This window comes from Mus pahari, chromosome 1 (assembly GCF_900095145.1).
Source record: "Mus pahari chromosome 1, PAHARI_EIJ_v1.1, whole genome shotgun sequence".
Taxonomy (NCBI): Eukaryota; Metazoa; Chordata; class Mammalia; order Rodentia; family Muridae; genus Mus; species Mus pahari.
Genome location: NC_034590.1, coordinates 117,733,229 through 117,755,019, shown reverse-complemented (window position 1 = coordinate 117,755,019; position 21,791 = coordinate 117,733,229). Strand labels below are relative to the sequence as shown.

General features: G+C 53.5%; 2 protein-coding genes across 3 annotated transcripts in view; both read right to left on the bottom strand.

Annotated features, from left to right (window-relative positions):
* The window catches only part of Map4k2 (mitogen-activated protein kinase kinase kinase kinase 2), a 14,952-nt gene extending 4,359 nt beyond the window's left edge, over positions 1–10,593 (bottom strand). Inside the window, exons 1-27 of the mRNA XM_021196190.2 lie at positions 10,459–10,593; positions 10,281–10,338; positions 9,971–10,061; positions 9,830–9,894; positions 9,485–9,540; positions 9,155–9,202; positions 9,027–9,069; positions 8,625–8,697; positions 8,415–8,546; positions 8,277–8,339; positions 7,926–8,007; positions 7,727–7,834; positions 7,299–7,377; positions 7,136–7,194; positions 6,410–6,453; positions 6,290–6,328; positions 6,162–6,195; positions 5,936–6,044; positions 5,768–5,856; positions 5,647–5,688; positions 5,479–5,563; positions 5,304–5,383; positions 5,166–5,226; positions 4,959–5,076; positions 690–748; positions 510–613; positions 252–429 (exon numbers count right to left, since the gene is read on the bottom strand). Coding sequence (XP_021051849.1) covers positions 252–429; positions 510–613; positions 690–748; positions 4,959–5,076; positions 5,166–5,226; positions 5,304–5,383; positions 5,479–5,563; positions 5,647–5,688; positions 5,768–5,856; positions 5,936–6,044; positions 6,162–6,195; positions 6,290–6,328; positions 6,410–6,453; positions 7,136–7,194; positions 7,299–7,377; positions 7,727–7,834; positions 7,926–8,007; positions 8,277–8,339; positions 8,415–8,546; positions 8,625–8,697; positions 9,027–9,069; positions 9,155–9,202; positions 9,485–9,540; positions 9,830–9,894; positions 9,971–10,061; positions 10,281–10,338; positions 10,459–10,554 — 2,095 coding nt within the window. The 5' untranslated portion in view covers positions 10,555–10,593. The remainder of the gene's footprint in view (positions 1–251; positions 430–509; positions 614–689; positions 749–4,958; positions 5,077–5,165; positions 5,227–5,303; positions 5,384–5,478; positions 5,564–5,646; positions 5,689–5,767; positions 5,857–5,935; positions 6,045–6,161; positions 6,196–6,289; positions 6,329–6,409; positions 6,454–7,135; positions 7,195–7,298; positions 7,378–7,726; positions 7,835–7,925; positions 8,008–8,276; positions 8,340–8,414; positions 8,547–8,624; positions 8,698–9,026; positions 9,070–9,154; positions 9,203–9,484; positions 9,541–9,829; positions 9,895–9,970; positions 10,062–10,280; positions 10,339–10,458) is intronic.
* A 317-nt stretch (positions 10,594–10,910) lies between these two features.
* Positions 10,911–16,840, bottom strand: Men1 (menin 1). Of its 2 annotated transcripts, none has more exons than XM_021197008.1 (10): positions 16,749–16,840; positions 15,913–16,373; positions 14,894–15,102; positions 14,541–14,669; positions 14,303–14,343; positions 14,134–14,221; positions 13,408–13,544; positions 12,863–12,998; positions 12,320–12,484; positions 10,911–12,135 (listed from the first exon to the last, which is right to left on the bottom strand). In XM_021197008.1, coding segments are annotated over exons 1-10 (1,854 nt in total). In that variant the 5' UTR covers positions 16,751–16,840; the 3' UTR covers positions 10,911–11,649. The 2 variants fall into 2 exon arrangements, with proteins under 2 accessions (XP_021052667.1, XP_021052675.1); XM_021197016.2 differs by having other exon boundaries at positions 16,737–16,801.
* Positions 16,841–21,791: the final 4,951 nt, after the last annotated feature.

Here is a 21,791-nt window from a genome sequence, read left to right as displayed (position 1 = left end):
TTTTTTTTTTTTTTTTTTTTTTTTAAAGCTTCGGATTGTTATGTTACTGAGGCTGGCATCTATTCAAGGGTTCATGCCATCTTCCTGCTTCAGCCTCAAAAGAGGGATCACAGGCCTGTGCCACTGTGCCCAGGCTAGTCCATGAAATCTTTCCTGGAAGCCAGATGAGAGAGGCAGGATTGAAGTGCCTCTAGCCCTGCTCTGACCTTCTCAAGCATCCCCTTCCTGCAGCACCCAGCTCTGCTGCTCACCAGGAGGGATGAGGATGTCTGGAGTCAGGCCAGCCTCCAGGGGCAAGACATGGAACAGGACTCGGCAGCCGGGTCCCTCGGGTCCCTCGGCGCCCACACACACCTGTGGCAGCTCCTTCCCATCTAGCACCAGCGGCTCCAGCATCCCTGCCGGGCTGGGCAAGGGACTGGAAAAGTTCTGGAGGACAGCAGAGAGGCTTGGCTCTGTTTCTTCTGCAGGCATCCTGCCTCCCTCCCAAGGGCCCTCTGGTCTCTTACCTTCAGCAGCAGGAATTTCTGCAGTGGCTCATACCACTGCAGCAGAAGCAGGCTGGCAGGCAAGGCAGCCAGCAGGAAGGTACTGCCGGTATAGGGGTTTCGAACTGTGGGAGGAGGAGGTAGTAGGTAAGGGCTCAGCCCTCACAGCACCTCTCTCAGCCCCATACTGCCAGCTCTTACCTACACGACACTGCAAGCAGCCTTTGGTGTCAGGAATCTTGGTGGACAGGGCAAAGCGTCTGTAGGGGTCAAAATCAGCATATGTTCTGGGAGCCATCCATGGGCAAGGCCCCCACTGAACCCTGTGAGGTAGTCACTGTCATTTTCCTGTGCCTGTCTGCAAGAGCTGTTAAGGGGCTGAGGCTCTGCAGGCATCTTGGGCTCCTCAGCCTGGGCACTCACGGGTGTACGGGTGTGTGTGTGTGTGTGTGTGTGTGTGTGTGTGTGTGTGTTGTTCTTTTGTTTTGGGTTTCTCTTTTTAGAGTTTATTTTTGTGTATTTGAATGTTTGTTTGCATGCATGCATGTATGTAATGTGCACTCATTTTATGCCTGCAAAGGTGAGACTGCACCAGATTCCCTAACTGAGGTTAAAGGAGTCTGTGAGTTACCATGTGGAGGACGGAAACTGAATCCAGGGCCTCTGGACAAGCAGGGAGGGAGGAGGGATGGCTCCTAACCACTGAGTCATCCTTCCAGTCTGCTTTTGTGTTTAAGATTTTGGAGCAAAGCAAGGTTCATGTCATCCAAGCTGCTCTTAAGCTTCGGCTCATGCTGAATCCTCCCAGGCGCTGACCTTAGAAGCCCGAGCCACCAGATCCAGCACCACACACCTTTTTTCTCTGTTCTTTTTGACCTTTTCTTGGGCTGACTAGGTCGCTCCTTAGGTACAGCTATCTGCCACCACCAGACTCACAACCTGAGCTCAATTCCTGGGATCCCTGTGGTATACCCAGGAAAATTACTCCTGTAAGGTGTCGAACTGTGGCAGATGGGTTACCACTCGCCCCTACCCCCCCCCCCCCCCCACATAATGCCTTTAATCCAGCACTTGGGTGGCATCGTCAGGAGGATCTCTGTGAGTTTAAGGCCAGCCTGGTCTACAAAGTGAGCTCTAGGACAGCCAGGCTACACAGAGAGACCTTGTCTCAAACAAACAAACAAAACCTACTACTTCTACCATTGATACTAAACTTAAAACAACTGTAAATAAAGCATTTCTTTACACCGACTGGTTGACTGTGAGGATGCACATCATGTCACACATGTAAAGATTCAGAAAACTTGTCGGAGCTAGTCCCCCTTCCATCATGTTGGTCCCTGAGACTGAACTCAGGCCTTCAGGCTTGGCAGCAAGCACCACTGTTTCCTGAGAAGCTAAGCTGTTCCACCTGCCCTCATTTAGTTCTGACACAGTCTTCCTCTGTAGCCCAGGTTAGCCTGGGATTTGTAGCAGTCCTCCTGCCGTAGTCTCCCATGTGCTAGGGTTCCTGGTAAAAGCCACCACTCTAGGTTTTGTGTAGTTTTAACAAGTCACCTGACCTCTTGACCTGTCTGCTCACTGGCAGGTGAGGCAGCTAGTGTGGAGACCAGAAGCTGAGGCAGGTCCCAGCTTGAGTGTGTTCAGTCCATTTCAAAGACTGACAAACAGGCCCTGGGAGCTGTAAAGACTTCAAACAGCAAGCGGTCTGCCTTCTGCACCTAGGAGGGGCTCTGGCCCTGTGGGAGTCCTCCATGCCCTCAGGGGACGGACTGACCACTGGAGCCTCTTTCTTCATCTGAGGAACTGGGCTGTTAACCCTGCAATCTCCTCCTCCCAGTGACTCAGGTCCTGTCTGTGCCCCTGCCTGAATGAGCCCCTGGGAGGAAGCCGGTGTCTGCCCCCCTGTGCTGACCTCTGCCCTCCCTCTTCCTCCTACTCTATCCCCAACTACCATCTGGCTAGGTCATGGGCATTCTGGTACTGATACTTTTGCATCTGGTGTTTCCTCTAAAAAAAATTCCATGATTTCCTCCTCTTCATGTTTAAAGTCTGGCAAGCCCTCTGCCAAAAGGTTATGGGTCAGAACAGAGACTCAGGAAGCCCAGAGGGCACAGGGCACCAATACAGGCTTGGTGTGAGCTCTGTAGATAAGGCTGTCCTCCATTCTCCACAGTGCTGCTGGCCCCGTGAACCAGGTCATAATAAAGTTAGAGCTGCTTCCTGGCCCACGCTTCTGGGCGCTCCAGCTTTCTCAGCTGGACAGGAAGGTCCCACTCAGAGAACCTGCATCCTTTGAAATGTGACTTTTCAGAAGGGTCTCATACCATAGCATCAAACTTCCAGTAATCCTCCAGCTTCAACTGCTTGAATGCTGAGATGACAGGCATTTAATTTACTTAATGTGGCAAAACCAATTTAAGCCCAGACTCCTATGTCACTCACAGCTGGTGACAGCTCTACCCTTCCTTCAACCTAGGTCGAAAGCTTTGCACTCAACCTTGACTCCCTTTCTCTTTCAACCGCCTCCTCTCACCAGGAAACCCTGCTGGCTCCACAGAAGGAGAACCAGACCATTTCTCTCACCTCCTTCACTCTTACAGCCCGCACTCCCACTGCTGGCCACCTACCACTGCAACAGGCTCCATGGCCTCCAACGTCCTCCCTCATCAGGGGCTTAGTCCTCAGCCGCAGCAGAGTGCCCGTGAAGACCTCAGGGCTGATCACACCTCACCAGCAGCCTCTCTGAGGAGCCAGACTTGTGTCTGCCCTAGGACCCTTGTGCCAGCCTGTCGTCTCTTCTCCTGAGCCTTCCCTACAGATCTCTAGCTTCTTTGGAAAATTATATTTATTGGAGCTGGAGAAAGGCTTAGTGGATTAGAGCCCTGGCTGCCCTTCTAGAGGATCTGGGTTCAATTCCCAGCACCCACATGTCATCTCACAACTGTCTGTCACTCCAGTCCCAGAGGATCTGACCTGGACCCTCACACCAATGCACATGACGTGATTTTTACAATTTTTTTTCATTGCACACATGAGTATCACGTATCAAGGGCACACGTGGAAGTCAGCCAATACTCTGCAGCAGCTGACTGGCTCTTTTCACCACGGAGCGATCTGGCCAGCCCCACACTCCTCTAAGTCCTAGTTATTCCTGCAGTGCTGGGGACTAAACCTCATACATGCCACCTCACCACACCTCACCAGTAAGCTACAGCTTCAGCCGTGTCCTCTGTCTTGGCTCAAATAGCACTTTCTCACTGAAGGCTTTCAAAACAGCCATTTAAAGTCCTCTTCCTCAGCCTGTTCTCCGTGGTGTTTGCTCTACCAAAGAGCCTCATTTTTCTAGGTCTACCATCTACCTTTACACACACACACACACACACACACACACACACACGCACACGCACACGCACACGCACACGCACACGCATACCCCGGCTGCATAATTATCTGCTAAATAGCTGCAACCTAACACCATGAGTCAGTGCTGGGCTACTTAGCTCCTGCAGTGGGCCCGCCCCTCTGCACTGGTCTCCAGACCTGACCATTCAGCTTCCCAAATACCAGCCCTACTGTAGCTCTTGAGATGGGCAGTATATTCTGTTTTCAGAAATAGGAACTCACATAGCCCAGGCTGGCCTCAAACTCAATGGGCAAGGATGACCACAAATCCCTGCTTCTCCTGCCCCTATTCGCCATGTACTAAGATTACATGAGATCACAAAGCATCTCCTATGTAGTCCAGGCTAGCCTCAAACTTGAGGTTCTCCTGCCTCACTCTCCCCGGTTCTGGGATGTCTGGCAGGAGCCACCACACCAGCCTGGCTCTTAGACAGTGAGCTGAACCATCTATCGAAGGAAGCACATTGACCAGCACAGTAAGATCCTCTGAAACGCTGAGAGTACCGCTGTACAACGGACAGAGGCCAAGTCCCAGGTAACAGAGGAAGGGGTCAGCCACCTGTGCGCTGGCTCTCCACCCTCCTGCTAAAGCCCACAGGTTCTCCAGGCTTTGCTGTTTGGTCTCACCTGCACTTACTCTCCCCTCCCCTAGAACCTTAGAAGGTGCCCTCTAATCCTGTCTCTACCTCCTGGCTTTCAGAGCACTCTCTCCAGCTGTACCCCCGCCCCTACCCTGAACCAAGCAGTCTGCCATGAACGTCCTTCGTTTCTCCAAAGCAGGGTTTCTCTGGACACATTGCCAGGCCCAGCCCTGGACCACTGAACTGCGGGATGAAGCCCACCATCTACGTTGTCCACAGAGCACATTCACGCTCACATCCTTTTGTGCTTTTCAACAAGCCAGGTGGACAGGAGGGGAGGCCACTAACTACCGACCAGGAGGAAACAGCTTCAGAGACAGGAAGTGCCTATGTGATTAGCTAAGACCCTGGCAGTCTCAGGAGTGGGTGGAGTCCCATCCCGCAGGCACTATTCTGACCTCCTGTGTACCCCATACCTGCTGACCTGGGGATGATGCGCTGAGTAATGCGGTTGGTAGGGATGGAGAGGGGTGCCTGGTGCTGCAGTCTCCGCTGCTCAAACAGGCCCGGGAGGTCATGTGCCCAGATATGTGTGGATTTCCCTGAAGTGGAAGAGAAAGACCACATAGGGCTCAGAGAAAGTTTAGGGAATGCTGCTCTGGCTGCCTCTGCACCCGCTGCTGCCTCCTACCTGAGAGTGATAGCAATACATTGTTCACACAGTAGAGCCAGGAACAGCGCTGGGAGATGAGCTGGGACCAGAGACAGTGGACAGGTGGTCAGCACCCAGCATCCTGTGCCTCTGTCCCCAATAGCCAACAAGCCTCACCTTCTCCAATGTATCCTCGTGCAGTTCGTGCAGGTTGAGGGTGTAGATGCCCTCCTCGGCCCCTACTACCAGGAACTGGTCTGCAGACACGGGCATAAGGTCAGAGGCTGCCACGTGTTCCTGGCCCAAGCTAAGGGTGTCCTAAGTTATTGCTTCTGCTCTACCCCTGGCCTACCTCGAGTCACAGGGTGAACCCAAGTGACAGCAGCATGGATCTGCAGGGGGCAGCCATTGAAGACCTTGGAGAAGCAAGCTCCCATCTGGGGAGGAAGTGATTAGCTGGCGAGGGACCCGGTGGCAGTGCCAGGACAGCAGGCCCTAGGGACAGCCAGTGAACACTTACGTGCACCTTGGGGGTGGGAGGAAGCCCGTGGCAGGATGATCGCTGTGTGCAAGGAAGGGAAGGAGTCAGGGCCTAGGTGGCACCCTGCAGCCCCACCCCCACCCTTCTGCGGTCCTCGCACCTCACGATCCTCCCGTTGCTTCAGAGTAGCCCAGGCGGTGGGCAGCAATGGGGGGCTTCCAGGGCCAGCTGGAGGTGCTGACAGGGTACCTGTATGCACAGACCATAGTGACTCCAAGCCCCGGCCCTACCCCAGCATTCCCCGTGGCCTGCCAGCCCTGGGGCTCACCTGGAGAGCAGGACTGGGCATTGTCACCAGATGTTGACTCAGTGTGGGGCAGCCCCAGAAATGGGGCCCGTTTGATGGTTCCAGTGGCATCATCTGGGGAGTCCAGCTCCTGTCAAGAGGGTCAGAAGCAACCTGGTCATCAGCAGGTGTCCCATGATGCACTTCTGCCCCACAGCACTCTACGCACACGGCAGACTTCCCAGCTCTCCCCTCTTCCAATTCACACCTGGAGTTCTAAGGCTGGCCGGATAGTCAGGCTCCTACAGGGACACAGCACATGGCATGATGGGGTGTGAGAGGGGACTGTTCCCCAGGCCTGGACGCACCTCTTCACCCCAGGAATGGGTCCCTCACCTTTCCTCCAGGGCCTCCTGGACTGACTGCAGCAGGCTCCTGGGCCAGAGGAAGGGGTCAGTGGTCAGTCTTCCATAAGACCCAGCCTGCCCCTCCGCTTCCCCAACCTCACTCACTCACCCACTCAGTTCCTCTTTTCCCAGGAGCGTCCACTCCTCCTCCCACTGGAGGAGACCGAGGCAGAGACACCCGAAGAGAGGTGAGAAAAAAAAAGAGAGGGGTTTCTAGAGATGGACAGGGAGAGCCAGGAACGACCTGGAATTCAAGGCAGGCCTAGACTACAGGATGAGATCAAGGCCAGCTAGAGCAAGCGAGAGTCTCAGCTCACATCAGCAAAAAGAGAGAAGTGCAGGAGAGAGCAGAGAGACCCAGATGGAAAATACTCCGAAACAGGCAAAGACTTGTGAAAGACAAAACAACAAAAATAAGAGAGAAAAGACAAGAGAGGGAGCTGGAGGGAGACAGCAGCCAGCAGGGCAAAGAGATGGGCGCCATGGGAGTGGAGAAAGGAAGTAATGACAGACGGTAAGAGGAGATGGGGTGATGTGATCCTGTGACAGGCAGACTGAGGAATATGGCCAAGTGGGGAGCCCTTAGTCCTGTGAAACCTAGGTTTCAAAAGGGTGTGGCCAGCCTTCCACATCCCAGTACTGCCTAAAGGAAAATGGCAGAGGAGATCCTCTAGCCCAGGACCCCAGGTGACACAAGCTCAGGGGGAGTCCTCAGGTAACACAGGCAACCCCTGCTTCAGACTGGCCATGATTTGGGGTATTCCACCTGCATCTGCACTCCCAACACCCCCCCTTCCCAGAACCCCTCTCTACACACACATAGCCAGAGCCTCACCGGTTCATTGAGAGGATCTGTCTCCTTGCGGCGAGGGGCACCGAATTTCACTTGGTGAACTAGGGAACCGGTGTATTAGATTAAAAGGGGACCCAAGTCTCGGAATGGACCCCCCAAATAACACCAGGTCCATGGGTGCATTTAGCCCTATCAGAAGACCTACACTGGATTTCGGAGGGGGTCCTCTCAGCTGGACCATGATGGCTGCGGGAATGGATGGTATCTGGAAACATATCGTGGGTCTAAGAAAGAACACAAACAAAAGGCTTGCACTCACCTCTTGCCAGTTGATCTTCCAGGTCTTGACACCCATCAGGTGTCCTGTTTTCCTGACAGCCCTCTAAGATTACTATGAAATACAACAGCCTTCCTTTCCACAGATGGGAAAACTGGCACAGAAACATCAAGACACTTGCCAAAGGCCACACAGAAAGGAGGACTGCTTAGTCACAGTCATGACTGGCTTGGGCCCGAGGATGCGCAGTGGGCTTGACTAGAGAGCAGCTCTGCCGGAATTCCACAAGTCGCAACAATTCTCATTTATGCCACCTCCCCACCAGGCCAGGATGACCCAGCCCCCCCCCCCTTTACCTCTAGTTCACTGTCTTCTGGGGAGAGGGTTCCCAGGTGGGGGTCACTGGCCTTGTCAAGGAGCTGGGTGAGGAGGGCCGGAGGGAGATGCTGGGTCGTGAATGGGTGCTGGAGGAGCAAGGGGTGATGAAGTTGCTCCCTGTCCTCCAGGCCTTTGTCTTTGAGTCTCAAGTCCCCAGGCTCACCCCCTGCCTCCCACCTGCAGAAGCCTCTCTGCTGTAGGCCTCTTCTTGGGGTTCTTGGTTAGGGCCAGCTTGAGGAAGTGGTGGAAATTCTGGGTCCTGGTGGGTACAAAAGCCCCACCCACCCAAACCCAGATTAAGCTCTGCTAAGGAGCATCCCGTCAGCTGTCCCAGCCAGCTACCAAAGGAACAGCAACTTGGTCAGTGCTGTGGTTGCGCCATAGGAGAGCCTTCATCACAAGCCACCAGCACTTTCTTCCCTCCCGTCCCACCGCCTACAGTGGGAACCAAGGTCAAACCTTAGCAAAAGCCTTTACCCCATGGGACTCGGCTAGAAAAGGGTATCCCAGCTGTGGGTGAGGCCTCACCAACGTGTCTTGTCTCTTAGCTTGGGTGGCTGGAAGCTGCTTTTCGACATGAGCATCAAGGCCCTGGGGAGGATGTGAACTCATGGGTCAAGGGGTCAGCAGGGCAAGGGGCAGGCAAGGGGCATGTGCAAGGCTGACCTCATGGGATGCAAGTGGAACAGCGGTGGTTGCAGCTCGCCCAACTCAATGGCAGTGATGCCCAGGGCCCAGACGTCACACAGCTCATTGTAGCCACCCTTGCGTTCCACAGCGGCAACCTCTGGTGCCATCCTAGAATCAGGGTCACATACGAGATGGCCAGATGCCCTCCTTGTGCCCACCACCCCTATTGCCAGGGCACCATCTTACCAGTATGGAGTGCCAATGAAAGACCGTCTTTTGGCCACAGATGCTGTCAGCTCACCTGACACCCCAAAGTCCGCTGCAGGAAAGAACTCTTACCAGACCCAGGGCCTAACTTTCCTCCAACCCCAGGGCCCAGGCTATGCCAGGTAGGGCTTGGGTCCAGCCACAACTGTCCCAAGCCAGGCCAGGCCCCTCTTCTGAGAGGGGTCCCCACCCTTCCATCTCTAAAAACAATCCCATGTCAGATGCCTCCCAAGCCGATCTCACTCAGCCACCTATTGGCAGGTAAGTAATAATGCTATATCTCCTAAGTGGGACCACTGAGGCTCAAGCAGGGAAATGGCTGGGATCTCCAGCACTCAGTTCTATGGTCCCTCAGCCACAAGGCGTCCCCCGGGTACTGACCCAGCTTGACATCGCCCTGCAGAGTGAGCAGAAGGTTGGCACCCTGGTGGGGGGACACAGAGAAAGGATTGTGTGAGGTGCCTGGCAGCTTCCTCCTCATTAGAACCATGCCCTTGGCTGACCCCTACCTTAATGTCTCGGTGAATTTTCCCCTGAGAATGCAAGTGGTGGAGCCCCTGAGGACAAACAGAAGTCTCTGAGGACAGCTACTTTGCACCAATTATCTCTTCTGAGCCCCCCTCAGGACTGGGGCCCCCCACCCAAGCTGCTTCCTCCACCCCTCTCCCCAAACAGGAAGTGACTGAGCCAAGAGGGAAATAGGCTGCTTCCGGTAACAGAACTGGGGGCCCCCCTCCCGCTAAAAACTCCATCCCCTGAGCCAGCCCATCCCAAGGTCCCAATCTCCCACTGGCCAGATGTGTTGGGCCCAAAATGGGTGCTGCCTATGAGCCCCATACCTTCAGTGCCTCCCGGCAAACATAGGCAATCTGCCGTTCTTCCAGGGGCCCAGTGGCTGAAACATACAGAATGAGTGCTGAAGAGAAAGAGCCTGAGGGATGTGCTGACCCTCCCTACCAACCCTGCAGAGTGGGGGAGCAGGAGGCACCACTACAGCAAAGTGATGTTAGCCACATTTCTTCCAGATTCAGTCTGGGAAACTGAGCCCAGAGGAGGACAGTATTTCTCTCAAGGTCACACAGCCAGCCAGAAGCTAAGAGGAGTCCAAGCGCAGCCAGAAGGATGCCTTCCTACCCCTCTGTTGGGATTGGGAAAGGCCATGTCCCATGGAGTCTGGATCTCACCGTGGTAAATCTCCTGCAGTGACCCTCCTCCACAGAACTCCATACAGATCCACAGCCGGTCATTCCTGGGGAGACAGAGCTGGGCTGGCACAATGCGAGACACACGAGGGCTGTCTGGGGTAAGAAGATAAACAACCTCACCTGAGGTAGCTGCCGATGTAGGCCACGACATTGGGGTGGCGGCATTCACGAAGGATGGTGATTTCCTGCTGAAGAGAGCTGATGTCGTCCCCTGGGGAGCACAAGGCATTATGGGGGGCGCACGGATAGCCTAGACTCTGTCCCTATGTGCAGAAGGAGCATAGAGTATTTCTCTCCTCGCGGAGCAGGTGCCAAACCTTAGTTTCTCCTGGGGTCGGCTTCACCGGGGTCTAGGAAATGTCAACTCTCCGCCCCCGCCAGCTCACCCGCCCGCCTCCCTGGAGCACAGAGGCCCCACCCGGGCCCACACCTGGGTCTAGCTTGACGATCTTCACCGCGGCCAGTTCGGACGTGACGGTGTCACGGGCCTAGGGGTGCAGGACGAGAAGCGGGGTGAGGAGGGGGCGGGGCCGGGGTTCCCGCGGCGGGACGGGAAGATGCACCCTCCTCCTGCGCTCCCGCCCGTCCCGCAGCCCCGCGCAGCGCACCTTGTAAACGTCGCCATAGGTCCCGGCCCCCACACGCTGTAGCAGCTCGAAGCGGTCCCGCGGATCCTGCAGCGACACGTCCCGCAACAGCGCCATGGCCCGGCGCCGGACCGGCCGGCGGGCGCAAGCTGCGGAGCCGGCGCGGAGCGGCGCGGGGTGGGGCGGGGCGAAGCGAGCGGGCAGACAGGGACAGCGCCAAGACTCGGAGGCCGTAGGGGCGGGGCCAGCCCGGGGCGGGGCCAGCCCGGGGATGCCCCGCCGCCCGCCTGGCCGAGAGGAGGCGCCCTGGTAGCGCGGGGAAGTCCCCGAAGCAGGGGCGGAGCTTAGGTACCCCTCCCAATTCTCGCCGCGCTACAGGTGCTGAGCATAAAGTTCAAAATCCTAAAACAGCAAAAGCTGATATCCACTCCCGCCCCATCCCCGATTTCTCAGATGAAACACATACATACATCTCTCTTTTTTCTTAACAAAATGCATTTATCTTTCTTGGAACTGAAAAATAAATCTATGTACAAAACAGGAAGAGGCTGGCCCTCCCCCACCCCGTGCAGATTTCCTCCTGGGACCTCAGGGAGGTTCCCAGAGGGCTGGAAGAGGTCCTGCTCTGTTCTTGGGCCAGTTTGGTCAGGAAGGGGGCGAGGCTCAGTATTCACAGATAAGAGTCGGAGCTTCATGTCCTGGACTCCAGGGCTAGGGAGATGAGGAAGATTTCCAAATGCAGGCAGCAATATGTAAGTTCTTTGGGGTAAGGGACTTGGATTCCCAAAGGATGGAACTCTATAAAGTGCGGAAATCTACCCCTAGGGACTGAATGGTCCTTGGTTTCCAGGTAGCAACTGTGCTCTCGGGCAAAGGTCAATCTAGCTCCCAAGTGGGAGGAATGCCTACTGTTGAGGCGTGACTCAGGTTCCTGTCATGGTCCACTGAATTTTGGGGGATTGGACCTGTAAAGATTGGTTGCATGGACCTACAATGAGATTCCAATTGGCCGGCTGGAGGGAGATGACACCTAAATTCTAAGAACTGAGCCAGGGCTCTGGGGCCTGAAGAGGGGCTAAATGACGGCTCCTAGTCACTGCAGGACAGCTCTGGGTCCCCTAGGACTGTGGGTGGAGGCTGGGCTTGAATTAGAGGGCTAGGGTGAAGCCTGCTGGAGTGAGGGCAGGCCTGGGGCCTTGCCGCAGACTCAGTTCAGAGGCCCTTGCGCTGCCGCTTTAGGAAAGAGAGTGTGTAGTCACTGGGTGTGGACACTTTCTGTTTCTTCATCTGCACTTGCGACTGTGCCGTGAGTTGCAGCTTGATGGCGCTCGAGTTGATCTTGGTGGCCACCAGTAGCTCCTTCATGCCTTTCATCTTCTCACTCTGGAAAGTGAGCACTGGGCCCTCTGGGGGTGGCGATGCTGCAGGTGCTGGAGCCTGAGCAGCATTGGTGACTTCCTGGCCACCACGGGTAGTACCTGGGACAGTCCCTGATGTTTTCCTAGGTGGTCCCGACCCTGCACTTTGCCCTGAGCCCGGGCCCTTGTCCAGTGCAGGCTTCTTGGGTGGTGGTGGCTCCTCAGGCTTGGACTCTCTGCGGGGACCACGCCGACGGCCTTCTCGGGCTTCATCCCCCCATGGTTCTTCAGCCTCGGCTGCCTCTGCTTCCCGGCTAACTATGTGCACCTTCTGCCGCACCTGAGCAAAAGCGCAAGCCAAGTGAAAGGTTGATCATCAGTAGGACCTCCAGGCTCAGCTCCTGGCCACCCACCCCTCTAGCAGTGTCCCCTCATCTGTACTCATACACATGCAATGTAACCTCACTCCCCTACGACTACTGTCACCACCTGTAGTTCCCATGCCCTGGGTAGGACCCTCTCACCTGTCCCTCGAAGCGGCCGAGGGACTGCACAAGGAAAGTTGCCCAGCCTACGTGTAGTACTGGTGTGGGGCTACCCTCCTCCCATTTGCAGATGCCATCATAGAATCGCAGCAGGTGGGCAAAGCATTCTGGGTCCTGGAGGGCAGAGCCTTGGCCCTGGGTGCCCTGGATAAGAGGGAAGGCACAGCAGAGGTCACACAGCATGCGGGCCAGGCTCCCTCCACCTGGGCAAAGCCTTAGTTTCAGGGAAGACAAGCACAGGCAGGACCTCCTTGCTTTTATAAAACCAACCCTCAGTGCGGGTGAGGGGGAGAGGGGAGTGTCTTTCCTCAGCTACAGCCTAGCCCAGGTTAGAACCTGGCCGTCAGAGAGATGGACCATCAACCCATTTCCCTAAAAGCTTTAGCTCTAAAACACCCTAAAGTCCTTTAAAACCCTTGCCCAGGGTATGAGCTCCAGCTAAAGAGAATCCCCAATCCTGTCCTTGCAATCCAATCAATGTGCCCAGGAGGAAGGGTGCACCAATGGAGTCCAGCCCTTCACCTGGGCTTGCTCCCCAGTCCGCTCGTCGCCTGTTTCTAGCAGGCTGGCTGCCTCCTTCAGCAGGTTGGGGATGACGTCGTTGGCCACTTCAAAGAATTCCTTGTAGATCTCCTCATCCTCCCGGCAGTAGTTGTAGCTGTGAGAACACACAGGATTCAGTTGACAGTTGTCCCACAATGGGACATCCCACTGACTGGGTGAGAGGCTGGAGTCCTTGTTCACCCAGATGTGATCATGCTAGTCGAGGGCAAGGTTATGGAGTGGGATGTGGGGACTGGACTAGAAGTTGGGCAGAGACAGAAGCACCATGGATAACACAACTGAATATAAAGCAGGAAAAACTAGGCAGAGAGGAGTGACAGACTGGGCATGAGGAGGAGGAGGAGCAGCTAACCAGGGGTTCTCACTTCCCAAGTAATGGTAGCCTTGGCTGTATAGGGGGTGATCAGAGAGGACAGAGCTTGAGACAAGGTCTCACAAGGATGACCAATTGGAAAGTCATAGAGAGAAAGGGCAGGCTGGGACCCTGGCAGGGGAATCCTCACTCTTGGATAACAGTGGCAGTGTCGGCCCAGGCCTGCAGGGCTTCGCGCACATTTCGGTTGCGACAGTGGTAGCCAGCCAGGTACATGTAAGGGTAGATGTGTTCATCCTGGTAGTAGGTCTTAGCCGAGGCAATTCCCTGGAGGATGGAGCAGAGGAACCTCAGGGAGGAAGCCCCCAGCTGCCTCATCACTGATACGCTACAGAAAAAGGATGCTAAAGGGTCCTCCTCCCTGTCTCTAACCCTGCTGGCCCCTTTGTCTGGTATTCCCCACTCCCTCCCACCTCCATCCCAGGCCTGGATCTACAAGCCCACTTGCTAAAGCAAGGGCAGACAGTAGGAGTGGTGACCCCGCAAAACAAGGCCTAGGGAAGAGCAGGGAAACACTCAAGCCTGGGGCAGGTTTCCTCCCCACATGGTCCTGTATAAAGACTTCTAAGCCCGACCATCCCCCTGCCACAATGACCAAGCTAGCATCTCCACAGTGCTACCATAGGCTACAGCCAGGATAACAAAGGGCGGCTGAAACTGCAGGGCTTGTGGCATCAATTCGGGCCCTGCCACTCCTAGGCTGGAGGAGCCAGGGCTCTTCTTAAACACAGAACTACCTTCATTACACACATGCCTTATGCAAAGTAAGGCAGGAAGCACAACACAACGTTCGTCCTTTCCGCCTCTACCCTCTCCATCCCCAGAAAGGAGCTGCTGTCTTCTGAGATGCCCTCACCTTGTGATAAAGGGTGAGTGGGTCTGGCCGACCAGGGGTAGGCTCCAGCTCCTCCAGGTCTGCCAAGTTCCCTAGCGCCATGGGGTATCTGGGAACAGATAATAAACTCAGGCTATCACTCAGTTCCCCGATCCCCCCAAGGCCTATCTGATCACATCCTTCCACTGACCTTTCCAGATGTCCGAGGTCATAGAGCAGCCAGAGCAGCTTCTAGAGCCAAAGGGAGAAAGGCGTGGTAAGTAGAAGGGAGCCCCAATCAGCTAGAGAAGTGACCAGAGGAAACAGAAACCTCCCACCACAGAAGGGCTAGGAGTCAAGACTCACAAAGCCCTTTGTGTGCATTGAGAAGGATCAGTTCTTTGTACAAAAGGGGAAGGGAAGGTCCTGTGCTGGGGCAGTCTCCTCACCTGCTGTAGTTGCAACAGTTCCAAAGAGTCAGTGTGAAGATCGATGGAAGGGTTGATGGCACACACCATGAACGCCACCTCCATCTTACGGTCACAACGCATGTACGATCCCTTCAGGTACAGCCAGCTCTTGGAAAGGGAGAAAAGCAGACGTCTCAGGACGTCCCACCTTGAGCCTGCTCTAGGGCATAGCAACATAAATCAGTTCATCTTCCTCCCCCCCCCCCCCCCCGCCTTGGTACATAAACACAGAGGGACGGTGGGTTGAGGGGAGCCTGGCCAGGGAAGCAGAATCCCTCAGATGACTTAGGCTCACAGAAGGAAAAGGGCAAGATGAAGGGAAAATACAATACCCGCTCAGCCACACCGGCATTGACTGTCTGGCCTCTGCGGTCCTCGTTGCCTTTGCCGTGCCATGTCACCTCAGCTGTCTGCTCCCCGTTGGGCCCAAACACCACCCAAGCATGATCCTCAGACAGGGCCAGATGGACATCTCTGAGACCCAGAGCCTGGCAGGCCCCTACCACTGCAAAGGCCACGCCCGAGCTGTCCAGTTTGGTGCCTGTGGAAGAGGGCAGTCATGAGAGCTCTGTCCTGGAAGAAGGGAGCCATGCCCCCTCTAGCACCCCTCAAGCCTGTGTCCAAGCATCACACACCCTATTCATTACGTTCGCCCTTTTATGCTCACAGCATCTCCCTCCCAATAACCCAACCCCAGAACCTTTCTGGATATCAGGTCCACACAGCCAGAAACTGTCCCTCCCTTTTCTATACCAAGTACTTCTGTTAACATAATGACTTAACCCAGTGTCTATTGTACAGCTATCAGACTGTCAGGGAGAGCAAGCCCATGACCCTGTGAACCCCCCCCTTCCTCATGTTCTGATTTATCTCCGCACCTTTTCCCTCAAAGCTCACAAGAGGCCTCAGAGGCTTGCTCAACACAGTGTACTGAGAGCTGAAGCACTTTGTCCTTAGTCAAGCCCATGCTTCCTTTCAAAATATTTTCAAAGGTTATCATCTTAATTGTCGCAAAGGCACCCACCCATTTGTCCTCTCCCCAATTTGCTACCACCCTCTTTCCCCATATGTTGGGCTGCCAGATCCCTCTGGCTATTCAATGGCAGGGCTGGGACTGTTGAAAGACTGGAGAGTAAGATCTGGCACCAAATGATCAGGTTCCAGTCTCAGCCCTGTCATTCTGACATTCCCCTCTTCAGGATTCTCTTTCCACAGCTGCGAAGGAGAAATAACACCTGCCCCACTGCACAAGGTTTACAAGTCTCAAAAGGGCTATAAGCCATATTGTTCAGACATGAGAAGAAGGAAGACAACATTCATTTGCTCCCCTGACCACCTGTCTGACTCCAACCTGTGATGAAGCTGAAGAGGGACTGGATGTGGGCCCGGTCCTTGAAGTAGGAGCGGCTGAGGCTGTTCCATATGACATCCGAGACCTTTTTTACCAGTTCGCGACTAGAAACACCTCCCTCTCGAGGATAGAGGGAGAGGTCCACAGCGCCACGGATCTGAGCGGTGAATCGGGCATAGAGGGCAGCAATGATGGATAGGTCGGCCACCGGGAAGTAGGTGAGGCCGCCAGGAGGGTCGGGTGCGGGGCTGGGTTGGAAGGTGAGCTCGGGCACGTTGGTGGGGATGACACGGTTGACAGCCAGGAAATGCTCCACGAAGCCCAGGACCAAGGACAGGAGCACCAGGTCAGGCTCCTCTCGGCCCAGCTCTGCAGCAAACAGGCGCACCACGTCGTCGATAGAGCGCAGAGGGAACAGCGTCTTCTGGGCGGCCTTCAGCCCCATGGCGGCGGGCGGTGGCCTGCGGGCGAGCCGAGGGAGGGAGGGTCGGGCTCGGCGAGAGAGCCCCCTCCCAGGCTCGGCTAAGGCTCTACCCTCCGCCACAATTCTGCTTCGCCAGCCGCTTCGTCCTGCGCTCACGGGCGGCGGCTCGGTTCCTGAGACCCTTCAACCGAGACTGTATAGGGCCTTCTAGTTCCTTACAATTCCGGGACCCCCAGCCCCGATGAGGCTGCGTCCCAGAGACCTCTTGGGGACCCTCAAAGGCCGCCCCTCCGGTCCCTACAACCTCGACCCGGCCCTCTGGAGCCTGTCCAGAAGGCAAACCCAAACCAGCCTCTCACAAGTCCCAAGGAGAGTCCTGGCTTCGGTCCCCCGAGCCCACCTCCGCGCTTACATCCCACACAAGGCACCGCGGCGCCCGCCGCCTGAAGCCTTCTGGGAAATGAAGTCCCGCGCCTCCTATGGCCGCACTGCCTGCCGGGAAATGGGGAGTCCTTGCTCACCCGGCTCTCTCTAAACCTGAAAATGACAGCCAAACCCGCAATGGCTTATGGAAGAAGTAGTCCTGCTGCTCCAGGGCGGGTAAGCAGAGCTCCTCCACGATTGGTCATCTAGGATCACGCCAGAAGAAGTTCCTCCGTGACTTCTGGGAAACTGTAGTCCTAGGATTAAACTCTGGCGCAGTTGTGCTGCTGCCGTGTGTGTATATATTATGGCCAGTTTAAGATGTGAGGGAAACTGTTGCTCTAAAATACTACAAGGAGGCTGGAGACCTGGTTCAGCTGTTCAGAGCACTTGTTGCTCTTGCAAAAGACCTGGGTTCAAGTTTAAGTCCCCACACCCACATAGTGGCTCACCATCTGTAACTCCAGTTCCAGAGGACCCATGCCTTTCTCTGACCTCCACCAAGCTTGACATGGTGCACACACATAAAAAGATGCAGACAAAACATCCACACCTTAAAAAGAATGCAAGGCTGAACACAGTACGACAGAGGCAGAAGGATTTTTGGTGAGGTCAAGGCAAGCCTGGTCTATGATCCAATACCAGCCCTTGAAATTAGAGGCGAGGAACTCAGGGTGGACCGCAGAGATGACTCAGAGCTAAGAGCACTGGCTGCTCAGGCTCAGGACCCTGCATTTCTAGTATGTACATGTCTGCTCACAACTGGGTCTTTAGCCCAGTTTTAGGAGGTCCAACGTTCTCTGCTGTCATCTGCAAGCTCCAAGCAGTCACCTTATGCACACACATAGGTAAAATAAAATTAAGGAAGGAAAAGAAAAAAAAAAATCAGAAGCCGGGCGTGGTGGCACACACCTTTAATCTCAGCACTTGGGGGGCAGAGGCAGGCAGATTTCTGAGTTCAAGGCCAGCCTGGTATACAGAGTGAGTTCCGGGACGGCCAGGGCTACACAGAGAAACCCTGCCTCAAAAAACAAAAAACAAAAAACAAACAAAAAAAAAAATCAGGAAGTTCAAGGTCAGTGTTACCTTAGACAGGATCTTGCTTTTTAGTTCAGACTGGCCACAGACTCACAATGTTCCTGCCTCAGCCTCCACCACACTGGGATTATAGATGTATACCATCAGTCCACATGGTACCACCCCTCCCACAAGGCTTCAGGACCTCATCTTAGCTCGTTTCCAAGATGGAGTCTTTTTGTCTGAGACTGAGGCCTCAGTAGATGATTTAGCAGGTGAGAGCCTTTGGCTGTACCAGTAGGAGAACCTGAGTTCAAGTCCCCAGAATTCACTTATACATCTGGAATCTACTTAGCATTGTGGGGCATGGATGGGGAATGGGATCAGTGTGGGGGTCAAAGGGAGGAGGGTCTTTGGGATTTCCTGCCTACTGACGTAGCTGCAGGCTGAGCTAGAGAGCCTGTGTAAAGGGAACAAGACAGAGAGCCATAAGGAAGGACTTTGATCTTTCTGTTTTCCACATCTGAGCAGTTCCTTACACGGGTGCAAAGACACCACACACATACACAAACAGAACCTCTTTCTTCCTTTCTTTCTTGTTTGTTTTGTTTTGTTTTTGTTTTTGGAGACAGGGTTTCTCTGTGTAGCCATGGATGTCTTGGAACTCACTCTGTAGACCAGGCTGGCCTCAAACTCAGAAATCCACCTGCCTCTGCTTCCTGAGTGCTGGGATTAAAGGTGTGAGCCATCACCATCCAGCTACGTCTACCCATGCATTTTAAAGTTTCTTTGATTTTTAAGTTTCTTTGTTCTGTAAAGCTATGAAATTGCTGTCATCTTGGAACACGGAATTTGGATTAACCTAAATTTGTATTCCTGGACCATGGTCACTCAAATTTGGCTCTAGAATAAACTATATAATATTCTCTTTGAAGAGGGGCTGGTCATGGTGGTGCATACCTTTAATCCCAGAACTCTGCATACAAGTTCCAGGCTGGCCATGGCTACATAGTGAGACCCTGTCTCAGAAAACAAACACAAAAATTGGGACTGGAGAGAGGGCTCAGCTGTTAAGAGCACTGACTGCTCTTCCAGAGGTCCCGGTGGTGGCTCACAACTGTCTGTAAATCAGATATCACAGAATCCAATATCCTCTTTTAGCTTCCATGATACATGTGGAAACACAGACATCCATGCAGACAAAACACCCGTACACATAGACTACAATTAAAAACCTTAAAGACAAAAATTAAAATACTAATTATTTTTTACTTATTTATAATTTTTTTGTTTTTGTTTGTTTTTCGAGACAGGGTTTCTCTGTGTAGCCCTAGCTGTCCTGGAACTCACTCTGTAGACCAGGCTGGTCTCGAACTCAGAAATCTGCCTGCCTCTGCCTCCCGAGTGCTGGGATTAAAGGCGTGTGCCACCACACCCGGCTATTTATAAATTTTTATTCCTTAAAGATTTATTTGTTTTATGTAAATACACTGTTGCTGTCACACCAGAGGGGGGCATCAGATTACAGATGGTTGTGAGCCACCAGTGGTTTCTGGGAACTGAACTCAGAAACTCTGGAAGAGCAGCCAGTGCTCTTAACCTGTGAGCCATCTCTCCAATCCCCTAATTTATTATAAAAGGGCTTAAATATATGAATCCAGGGAGTTCTCTAGTCTTTCTACATCGCACATAGGTAATCGAAGCTCACAAAGTTTATAACCTATTTCCAAATGATGTACCAGCCTGCCACAGACTTAAAGCTTAATACTTTTATAAAGAAAATGAGCTTTTTAGCTCCCAACAGCAATTCTGGCGTGGGTCCCTTTGACTTTGTCACCACATGACAGTGCAATAGGAGAGCTGACATAATGAAGCAAGAAGCAAGGGGCACAGAGGCCAGGGCTATCTCTCTGGCCCCTTCGTTTGCCTTTTGAGACAAGGGTTCATCAATCTTGTAGGAGTAATCCTGTGACCCCTGACCTCAAACTTGCTAGGTAGTTGAAGATGACCTTGAACTCCTGATCCAATCTCCAACTACAGGGTACGGCAACCACAGAATGCGCCACTACAGCCAGCCTTAGAATAACTCCACATTACTGCAGAAGATCATTTAGCTGGCCTGTTTGTCAGATTCAGCAAACCAGTCACATCTGAGTCCTGGAAAGAACATGGGATGTGCACAGAAACTGGCTTTCCCAAAATGCGTTGGTCTTTTGTGGTCAGAATCTGTATGCTCTTCTACAGCTGTTATACTAGGTGGCGCTCTGAACTCAGGTTTGCATTGATTCTGCTATGTACTTCAAGCCTTTTAAAATCGGTGTTTTGTGGGCAGGGTGTTGGAAACTTTGGGCAATTGTAGCTGCTCTTGAGTGGCCCATATTCTTGAAAGTTACTTCATACAGCTTTTATCTGTGGTTTAGGTGGTCAGCCAGGATGCTGCTGCTGAATATCTCCTCTCAGGCACCGGCTGTCAAAAGTGGATGATGAATTTCACTTTCTTTTTCTTTTCCCTGAGACAGGGTTTCTCTGTGTAGCCCTGGCAGTCCTAGAAGTCACTCTGTAGGCCTGGACTCAGAGATCCACCTGCTTCTGCCTCCCTAGAACTGAGATTAAAGTTGTGCACCACTGCCCAACCGACCGACTTCCCACTTTCTAAAGGAAGTCATGTCGGTTAGAAGCAGCTGTTGAGGCTATGCCTGGGGGCGTGACAGCTGCTGAAGGTTGTATGTTTGAATCAGTCGTGGGAATGACTAACAGGTTTTCCCATGAAGCGAGATGTCTTAAGCCACGGCACAGTGTGCCTGTTGTTAAGGGTTATTGCTGTTATAGACCAAGGGAAATTGGAGAGAGGAAGTACATTGCAGATGCCAATCTAAGTGTTCTCAAACTGATACTGTTAAAAAGGAGGCCCAGAGAGAAGGGTATTTCTGGACCAACAGATGCTGTACCTTGGTGGTTAGACCTCAAAGAGCTGGCAGAATCCATAAGGTTTTCAACTCCTCTGAAGATGGCATCCCCGAAATGTTGTCAGGAAGCCCTTAAACAAAGCAGGTAAGAAGCCCCCATGATTCAGCAACTTGGTACTCCACGTTGTTCTGAAGAAACAGTGCACGAAGACAAGGAGCATGGTACAGGGCAGCCTTGGCCTCTGGCCAGAAGTGTGAAGGAAGAAAAATGCCAGGAGTGGACTGGCAAGGTATGGAGGCCATGCTCACTGAGAGGACTCCTAAGACTTAGTCCAGTCAAAACTAAGCCTTTATTGTTTTTTAAGAGTTATTTATTTATTATATGTAAGTACACTGTAACTGTCTTCAGACACTCCAGAAGAGGGTGTCAGATCTCATTACGGATGGTTATGAGCCACCATGTGATTGCTGGAAATTGAACTCAGGACCTTTGGAAGAGCAGTCAGTGCTCTTAACCACTGAGCCATCTCTCCAGCCCCCCAAAACTAAGCCTTTAAAGGTAGCAAAGAAAGCCAGGCAGGAGGGGGTGCACACCTTTAGTCCCAGGACTTCAGAGACAGAGCCAGACTCTCAGGGTTCCCAGCAGATCTGGTCTAGAGAGTTTCGGGATGGCCAGGGCTACACGGAAAACCACGTCTTGAAACGCCTCTCTGCAGAAGAGTCATGGTCAGATTGAAAGGGAGAGAAGCAATCTCCTTTATCTTCCCAAGCTGGACTCACAGGAACCTTTTATCTGTCTGTCTAGATCCTCCTTCTTTGTGGTGGACACCCTAACAACTCAATCCTGTGAAATAATAACCCAGAGTCACTCAGAATTATGCTAATCTCTTGTGGGGGCAGCAGCAGCACCCACCCCTCCCCCAGTGATGACATAACATACTGCTAGGGGGTCCCATGTCATTGTCTCCTCCTGCTGCTCCTTTCTGCTTTTAAAATTTTGATTTATGCCGGGCAGTGGTGGCACACGCCTTTAATCCCAGCACTCGGGAGGCAGAGGCAGGCGGATTTCTGAGTTTGAGGCCAGCCTGGTCTACAAAGTGAGTTCCAGG

Excerpts from the sequence above, each read along its gene's own strand:
- Men1 (XM_021197008.1), bottom strand. Across the intron at positions 14,222-14,302 it reads GACCTCGGACATCTGGAAAG|ATACCCCATGGCGCTAGGGA; the intron begins GTCAGTGGAAGG and ends ATCTGTTCCCAG. Across the intron at positions 12,136-12,319 it reads TCGGCCGCTTCGAGGGACAG|GTGCGGCAGAAGGTGCACAT; the intron begins GTGAGAGGGTCC and ends GCTTTTGCTCAG.